The 9,917-nt window shown below is 34.0% G+C and overlaps 1 protein-coding gene across 1 annotated transcript; it reads left to right on the top strand.

Annotated features, from left to right (window-relative positions):
* Positions 1–2,000: 2,000 nt before the first annotated feature.
* On the top strand, positions 2,001–9,615 carry LOC145684866 (larval cuticle protein A2B-like). Its single transcript, XM_081757226.1, has 3 exons — positions 2,001–2,046; positions 8,282–8,401; positions 9,271–9,615. The coding sequence occupies exons 1-3, from the start codon at positions 2,032–2,034 to the stop codon at positions 9,526–9,528; spliced, it is 393 nt and encodes a 130-aa protein (XP_081613352.1). The 5' UTR covers positions 2,001–2,031; the 3' UTR covers positions 9,529–9,615.
* The last annotated feature ends 302 nt before the right edge of the window (positions 9,616–9,917 follow it).

Raw genomic sequence — 9,917 nt, forward strand, 5'->3', positions numbered from 1 at the left:
ACTGGGGTCATTTTGGCATTTTGAAGTGGAAACAAGGGAGACTCATGCGTCTTTAGTTACGCTACTAACTACACTTGTTGAACACACAAAGTTTTCTCCCATAACATTACAGCACTGAAACAAACGTTATAACATTTTTTTTTCACTTTTTAAGACGAAACTTTCCTAAACTGAATTACTTATATTTTTTGATATTCCAATGATTTACTATGACCTGCATTAAAACTTAGAATTCGAACTCCAGATATTTGTATTTAAAATGTGTGCCATAATTATGAGACACCCTGTTTTCTCCATTCTGTGTGCGTGTAGGGATGGATGGGGGAGTATGTGTGTCCGGGAGACAAAATCATCTCAAGAACTACTTAATGGAACACCATCAATTTTTGGCAGGATGTTGAAGGTCAAAAGTTAAGAATAGAACTCCTTGATAGGTGTGACATTTACACCGGAAGTAAAATAAACCAATCAGTTCCGGTTTTAAGTTGATCAATATAGAACATAAACGGTAACAGATACCGAAAAAATCTTTAAGTTTTTACGACCCACGATTATGCCGGTTAGGCTAAAGAAGACGGTAATGATGAAAGATGAGTGAAATGGTGGAATGAAGAAAATGGGAGTAAACGGGAGATTCCCGAGAAAACCCACGAGCACGGTGTTTGTCCACCACAAAGTCCACACGGCGCGAACTGGGATCAAAGCAGGGACCCCAAGCGTAACAGATACTGAGAAAATGTTTTCTGCAATCGATTAAACTTTCCAAGACTACAGTTCATCTCAACCCTTAAATCTCTACTAACAATGAAAGTGGTAGAAATCGACTACGACTTGTGGGTTCAATATCGATAAAGCATTACTCCAACTCTTTCTTCATATAAATAAAAAATCATAAGAGAAATGCTTTATCTCAGAGTTTACCTTTAACCCGTGGGAAATTCGTCGAAAAAAAAACTCGAGAATCAAATGTCGGATCAAAGTCTGGCTAAAATGGTCATTGATTATAAGAAACTCTTGACTTCATTAAGTAGCAATGTTTGTGGAACTTATACTAGTGTATGTATAAGATATATCAGTTTGCAGTTTCCACTTTATCACTATCCACTTACAGAAAACCTCAAGCATTTATTTTATTTTATTTTATTTTTAGTTTACCCTACGTTTGCGCGTTTTCGTTCCATGCCTATTGGACCATTAATATAATTTATGTCTCAAAATAATTAGAACGTTTTTCTACCCGACGCTGATCCGACGTTTTATTTTCAAGGTAAATCTATTCTGTATGGTTTGACAAATTTTCGCTGGGCTAAATCTCGAAAATGACGTATCATTGCAACTATGATAATTTTATTATAATTATTAATATTTTCATTTAAGAAATCACTTGTGGTGGATTTGTTTAAGGTTAAGCATCCATTTCGACAGCGAGATAATATGAGACGTAGACCTATAGCTCAATGTGCAATCCGAACCACACGAGCTGCCGCTAGGAATCGAACTTGGGTCGCTCGCTTCGAAGATCTATACGCTAACAATATAGTCACGAGAGAGTTCAGTACATACGTATGTGTTTGTGTCGTCATGTTTACTTATAACTCTTCTATAGTTATCCACTTGGTTGTATCAACGGCTAATTAGGTTAAAAGGTTTGATAATCGGAATTTAAATCAAAACTTCCTAGTATTGCCTTTTCTTTTTCTTACAAATTTTCACTTGTAATACTTCAATCGAGCAAAGAATTTTGAAGATAAGTAAAACCAAATATCACACAATTAAAAAATTACATATAAGAATAATATGACCTTTGTTTGTGGGAACTTTCCTGGAATCTCCTTGGAAGGATATAATTAATAATTGGTATTTAAAATATTTGCTTACGAGAAGGATGTGTGGTAATTGGTAGTATGATTTTCTATAGTTCCTCTTTTGTTTAACTTTCCATCAATTTCTTTTCCGTACTTGATTCCATATAAATATCAGACAGGACTTTGGAACTGTACGTTCGTCAAGAGCTATCAATAACAGCCCAACATGAACACCTTCGCAGTAAGTAATTCTTAATTCTTAAAAAGTATATGCTAATAGTGTAAGTGGGGACGGAGTAAGTTAAGTGTACGATTTACGGAGCTGATATACTCGGAGCGGAGATTTCTTGTTTTCATTTGAAAGCAGGATGTTGGAGTTAGAATTCCCGCAGCCAGTTGTTTTGTATGAGGGTTTTACATGATTTCTTAGACTGAACATATAAATATAGCTATCGCAATTCTATTCGAATTTTCCACCGTTCTCAGTGTTGATTTTTTTTTGTTACTTAAACATCGTTTTTAAAAACTTTTGCCTAGAATATGAGAATTAGTTATTTGCGTATATAAGCTACAACTAGCCTTAAATGAATCTTTAAACCTGTTGCGTGAAAATAGCTACAATTGAAACCATCACTTCTTAACATATCGTAATTTGAGTTCAGCGCAAAGAGGTTCTGCTTAAAATGACCAAAAACCGAACTCACGACCCTCGCTAAATTAAATTTCAGACAACATTAATGGAACAACGTTGGAAACCCATACTTCAAATATATAAGTTCCAACAACGTGCTGGCTGATGTACACTCATGTCCAAAATTATTGTCGCATGTCTATGAATATGTTGTTATAGAAATATAATTTGATAACGAATTCGCCCGGTATTTCTTATAATGTTAGTATGTGTATAATCGGCAAAGACGTATGTGGCAAATTTCGTGTCAAAAGAGTAGTAAACAAGAACAATTAAACGAAAATAAAACTTCCTTGTCCATTTAGCAACATTTTGTTTTACTCATTCTAATTTCTGTATTTATAATTCTTTTCCTTTGAAATTTACCACAAATATATATTTCCCGATTATACGCATAGTATCAGTATTAAAAGTACCCTGCAAAATCATTATCAAATTATATTCTTACAAGAAGACTGTTATAGATATGCGACAATCATTTTGGACATGGGTGTACATATTTCTTGCTGTGTGCATGTATAACGCACTTGCTTAAGGAGTTCTGTCTACCACACCTCCTTTATATATAAAGAAATTGTCTGTGTGCTTGTTCCTGTAAAGTACACAAAATTTGCAGAGCTACTTGCTAGATCACCATTCCTTTTGCGCAGGATGTAGTGCTCCAAAATTTACGAATAATGTTCGTTGAAGGTGATCCAAGAAGTGAGCATCAATAATTGGTTTCCTATGTATTCATATTTGAGTAATTATTGATATACTTCTAGCTAGATATATTTCCCAGAATGCTTTTGAGATTTGTGGGTCAGTATAATGCTTAGGAAGCAAGATAGTAGAGTGTATGAAAAACACAATGCTAAAATGAAACTCAATGACTTCATACTCGACAATTCTAAAGATCTAAGTATTTTCTACTTTTTTAACTTCAATTCGGACATTATGAACACTGTGACTCTGTTACTTGTTTTGTATGGCGTTTCTGTAAAATACATGCGTGTACACTGTAGCTTTATATACTATCACAAACTTACAATATACTTATAATTCAACTAAATAAATTCATACTACCTGTAGACATTTGTAATTTATAGAATAGTGAATAGTTCCTGAATGTAAAAATGCTATCAAACAAGCTGAGGGTGTAGCTAAAGCAGTGAATAACTTCATACTAGGAATTAGTTAAGATAATTATTCGTTTCCTTGACGTGGAAACATATATCATAAATATCATGCTTCGCGTGGCATAAAAGTTAAATTAAGTGACTTCTCTGAACCGTTAAGTCTTAGCTTATTTCAATTTGGTAAAATTACTATTTTGATCTTGTTTGTATGCAAAAAGTAGCTATAATGTACATATATGTAGGAATATCCTGCTCTGATGAATAATTTTCAATAATTAATAATACGCATGCAAAGCTTTACTGATTCTTCTTTCTGCAACTCAGAAATTACTACAAATTGGCACTATAATTTGATTATGTCATTCATTATCAGTTCTACTTTTAACATCTTTACAAAATGTTTATGTTAACAATAAGAATGCCAACAGGATTTGTTTTCTAAGATATCGTGACAAATACTGTCTCGAATATACACACAACTTAATGCACACGTGCAAATTTGCTTTATGTAAAACAATAATTATTTACGCATATTGCTTAACTACATTAACAAGTTAATATTTAAAATACTATGTATTTGTGTGCGTGTGGTATACAGTCGTTCTTTTAGAAAAAATGTTCCGGTGGGGCACAGTTAGTATTTCGGTAGGCACTGCTGATACTATTCTAATTTTTTTTGTATTATAGACGCATTGTTTTGGCCTCCTCCGGGGGGCTCTCTTAGAGTTCCTGGGGGACAGTGCCCCCCCCAGAATCGTGTCTGGAAGAAACACTGGTGGTGTAAGTTATACGATCACAATTATTCGGAGGATAACGAAGGGGGTAATGACGAAACTGAACACAATGACAAAATGAAAATAGTGTGAGTAAACGGGAGAACTAAAAGAAAACCCAAGCCAATGATGTTTTGCCTACCACACCTAATTTCCAAGTCCCCTGTTTTTGGATTCTTATTCATTTGCATACTTGGCAAGAGTTGAGTTACGTGTTACGATATCTCATCAAAACCTTCATCGTTGGGTATCAATTTAATATCGAAATGTAACTCCATTTTTCCAATAATGACTGCTATTCCACAGATGACAACGTTAAAGTATATTCCGTTGCGATATACCTCTTTTAATGCATTAAAGACACTGAGACCTTAGACTAAATTATTATCAAAGGCAAATTACATGAGGTAAACGTGAAGAACTACTAACACTACAATATATTAATAATATCCTAATAATATATATATTCGGGTGTTCTAAAATAGAGCCCACGGACTACAGTGTACTATTCTATCAGTAAAAATAAACCAACATATATATATATATATATATATATATATATATATATATATATATATATATATATATATATATATATATATATATATATATTTGTATACCCTTCGGGTCCTTGTCTGGAGATGCGAACAGCACTATGTAGCAACATCGCAGACAAAGAACCATAAATTAGATCTACGAATCCATCAAAGAATTACATCAACGTTTGCCAGATGACAGTTAAAGTCGATAGAAGTTGACACTAGCACCATTTATTATCTTAAAATCTATGTAACTGTTTAATGAATATGTAGAGCAATGCTAATGGTTCTAAGTTAATATGCAATGTTGCCACATAGTGAAATTTTGATTCACCATAGCAGCTGAAGGAGACCATGATATAACATTTTCGCTTCATTGTGACATGTAGAATAGCGTTCTGTAGTCCGTGGGCGTCATTTTTAGAACACCCTTTACACATATACGTATATATATATATATATATATATATATATATATATATATATATATATATATATATATATATATATATATATTAGGGGGCCCATTTTAATCTTTCCACGAAAATATCTCAAGAACTTTTCAACATAAATGAACCGAACAAAATCTCAAATAGGAAATGGCATGGGGCACATCGAGTGGTGTTATCGTGGTGCCCCCCAGAACCAACCTTCATGAGTGCCCAGGGCCCAAATTTTAAAATTTTAAATGGAAACGTAGGGCGAGTGATACCTCATTCGATAAATGTTTAAAAACTGCATAGTGTTGGGGCAAAAACATTTTCACATCGGTCACCGTATTCAATATGGCGGCCAAGACATGGTGACTATATGAAATAAACGTCCAGTAACATTAGTGAGAAAACGGTTGGAGATAAATGAACAGAATAAAAAGTGATACAGGAAAATGGTATGGGGTACGTCGAATGATGATGTTGTGGTAACCCCAGGGCCGCCTTTCGTGGGGGTCCAGGGCCCAACTTTGAAATTTTAAATGGAAACATGAGTCAAATGATATTTCTTTAAACACTGAACAGCGTTGTTTCAAAACATTTTTCATATGGATCACCGTTTTAAAATTGGCCGCCAAGATATGATCCCTGTATCAGATAAAACGTCCAGTACCACTAATATGAAAATGATTGGAGATAAATAAACATAATAAAACTCGCAAAGGAAATCATAGAGGGTATTTATTATTTCCCCGCTGCAGCAGAGCGATGCAGCAGAAAAAAAGATGACTAAAATGAAAGTGACTTAATGCAAAGGATGAAATCTAATTCCTAGAAAATTATCCCTGCAACCTACGTCCTCTCAAGTGAGAAGGAATGGTGAAATTGCAAATGAGAACCTTAGTTTTTGGAAATTGAACCTAAGCGACAAAATTATCTGAAATGTGTTTTTCTAAAAGATAAATGTCTCTGTAATGAGAAAAAGTATGTAACATTCATGTTAAAAGGTACGTTCCAATTTTATTGCATGCAATGATTTCATGCAAAACAATCAACTGAAATGCAAAACAAAATTGTATAGCATTGGAGTTTTTTGCAATGTGAACGAGGTATCACTCGTCCCAATTTTCCATTTAAAATTTTGAATTTGGGTCTGGGCTCCTCGGGGGGTAGTGCGACAATACCATTCGATGTGCTCCATGACCTTTCCTATTTGAGTTTTTGTTCGGTTCATTTATCATATTAATGGTACTGGACGTTTTATATGATACAGGAACCATGTCTTGTCCGCTATATTGAATACGGTGACCGATATGAAAAATCTTTTGGCACTAGTTTGGCATCTTTTTAGTTTTTAAAAGATCTATCGAACGAGTTATCACTCGCCTCATGTTCCCTTTTAAAATTTTAAAGTTGGACCCTAGACCCCTGTGAAGGGCAGCTCTGGAGTACACCGCGAAAACACTATTTGATGTGCCCTATGGCATTTCCTTTTCCAGTTTTAGTTTGGTTCATTTATGTTGATCTGTTTTCGAGATATTTCTGTTTAAAGATTAAAATGGACACCCTATATATATATATATATATATATATATATATATATAGGGTGTTTCAAAACAACACCGACAACGTTTGGGAGGTGATTCATGACATCAAGATAAGACAAAAAGTAGAGACCAACCTGGGTGCACAAATGCTTCCTTTCGGAGTTATAGGCTCCCGAAAACATGAAAAACTGAACTTTAAAGGTTCATAGCTCCAAAAACTATGGGTCCTACCGTGGTCGGATTAAGACTTCATTTAGGAACTAATATGTGCCCTATCCAAAAATCGGCGTTTCATAATCCTAAGGTACTCACGCAACAATTTTTATAGAGGGACTTTGACTACGGGCATATAATTTGAAGTAGTCACCAATACCTCGAAAAAAAAAAATGTGGAAGCACCGCAGGATTCTGAACCACGGAATTTTGGAAAGGAAACATATTAGCCCTCGCGCCTCTCCATGAGGAGTAAGGTATATAAATTAGTCCCTAATGAAGCGCTTGTTAAGAGGCTGTGGAATAAAAGTTTTAAAATTTCTCTCAAAAGGAAGATTCCGAGTTCCTTCTACACTCATTGTAGATAATGTATGCGTTTCCAGTTCATGGTAATTCTGGATTCTCTCGTATTGAACAACATGGCTTTCCTCAATGCAGCCTGTAGAAGGGAGGAGATAAATACATATTATGAAGTCCGCATTTTTAGTTAGATAACCAAATATATAAAAAATATATCAGAAGTTTATTTTTCAGACCTGCACGCTTCTTCAAAAATTCCTGAACCAGCCCTAGGTATCGGCTGTTGCCAATTAACTGGTAATAATTATAGCGTACCTTAGGAAATGTTTTCAAACGTTCTTCGCATAAGGAACAGTTTTCCGTATTCTTTTCTTTTACCCCCCTCGCCATTTTAGTGCGCCCTGGAGCAACTGCTACATTCGCTAAATTGTAGTTACGCCACAGTATATAATTACAGATATCTCTGCAAACGATATCTTGAGTTTATACAATTATTATAATTGTTTACATGATATGTTAACTATCTGTGTTAAAATGAATAATTTTGGATTAGTTGATAAGATCTTCGTCATCCAATTGTTCTAGGTTTTCTAGCTCTTCGATAAAACTTATACCTAACACTTCTATCTTCTTCTTCTTTATTATTTTGGATTGATATAGTTAAATGTAAGTGATACAAACAAATGAGTTTGCAGTTCTACAAATATTACAGAATTGCATTATGCATTGAAAAATCTTAATTGTTCTGCTAATTATAAAACACCAGAACGAAGCTTTATTGTTAATTATATTATTATTATTATTATTATTATTATTATTATTATTATTATTATTATTATTATTATTAGTATCATTCTTTTTTAGGTTCTCGTAGCTTTTGCTGCCTTGATCGCCGCTAGCAATGCTGTGATTGGCATTGGAGCTTTAGGTGGTTATGGAGGCATTGGAGCTTACGGAGGTATCGGCGGAGGATTGAACTATTACGTAAGTAATAGTAATGGTACAGAACATACATACAATAATTGAAACGAAGTATGTTGTTCTACAAAATACACATTCAAATAAATCATATTATATTATTCTTCCTGCATACGAATTCAGAAGAAAATACTTATTAAAGCATGAATGAATTTCTCTAATTTCCAAGTCGTTTGTTTATGGATTCTTAATCATTTTCTTACATGGTTCAACAACTTTGTTTAAACTTCTAAACAATAGCATTAGTTACATTTCCAACAACAGATATAAATATAACTTAATGATCTGGCAGTTAACTGTATCATTTTAAATGTTGTTTTCGGAAAGAAAAAAAACCTCTAGACGTCAGTAGATTTTCAGGTTTTTGGTTGGTATATTACTATCCTATGGATTAAAATATCAACTTTAGATAGGGCAATTACCCCTTACCCAGCTCCAAATGGCGCTCTTACTTGCCGTATTTTGTGTAACGTTAGTCTTAGTTTACGAAGTACCTGTACAATATTTTATTTCTTATAACATATCTTAGATATAAATATTATTCACTCAGAAATATCACAAAATTGTTAAGGGTACTCTACACATTGAGAAGCCTGATGGAATAAGGAAACATCCCATACTTGTTTAAAAGTTAGTTGCTATGCATTATATGAAACCTGATACCATCTTTTACCTTCGGTGTAAACCCATCTGCAATGAGTCAAACCTTGACCAATTTGCCATCTAAAATGTGTATAATCTCGCATTGCTAACTTCCTAAGTTGATTTGAATTTACTTTACAAAGCTGTAAATGTGGGATTAGCCCTTCTGTTATCAGAACATTTAATTCTCTGTGTAGCGAATTCAAGTACTTAAAGAATAATTTACTTTTCAGTCCTACCCACAATACAACTTTGGCTACGCTGTTTCCGATGCTCTGACTGGAGACCAGAAAAGCCAAGCTGAAGTACGTAATGGTGACTTAGTCAGAGGCCAGTACAGTTTGGTTGAATCTGATGGCAGTCTAAGACAAGTGAGTTATGGAGCTGATGGAATCAATGGATTCAACGCTATTGTCAGAAGAATCGGTCCTAATGTCCATGTATACAGTCGTCTTGGTGGGCTTGGAGGTTATGGTGGATACCTTGGTTAGGTGTCTTTATCTGATTTGTTATACCTAGTTAATAACGCAATAAAGTCTTATTTTTCCTGATGCAGTAAAATTAATTTTAATTTCTTATGTGTCTTATGTGTTTATATCTGTCTTATAGCTTGAATGAAATACTAAATCGTCTTTTCCCGATGTGCAAAAAAGAATATCTTAAATTTATATATATAAAGGACACAGGTTTGTGGTTTAGTAAGCACAAATATAAAAACCATTTTCATTAAAGATCATTACTTACACTTATTGTGCCAGTATGTAACAGTATCTCGGTGGTGACATGAGTACAAGAGATTCTGTTTCATCTTTAAAGGACAGTAAAGTCAGCAGGCACTTTGAAGGAGAAAAAAAAAAAAAAAAAAAAAAGATTTGTTCAG

This window comes from Thermobia domestica, chromosome 5 (genome assembly GCF_964235325.1).
Source record: "Thermobia domestica chromosome 5, izTheDome1.hap1.1, whole genome shotgun sequence".
NCBI classification, from domain to species: Eukaryota; Metazoa; Arthropoda; class Insecta; order Zygentoma; family Lepismatidae; genus Thermobia; species Thermobia domestica.

Bases quoted from the DNA above. Each gene is read 5' to 3' on its own strand.
- LOC145684866 (XM_081757226.1), top strand. The intron at 8,402-9,270 runs GTAAGTAATAGT...TTTACTTTTCAG, and splicing joins GCGGAGGATTGAACTATTAC to TCCTACCCACAATACAACTT.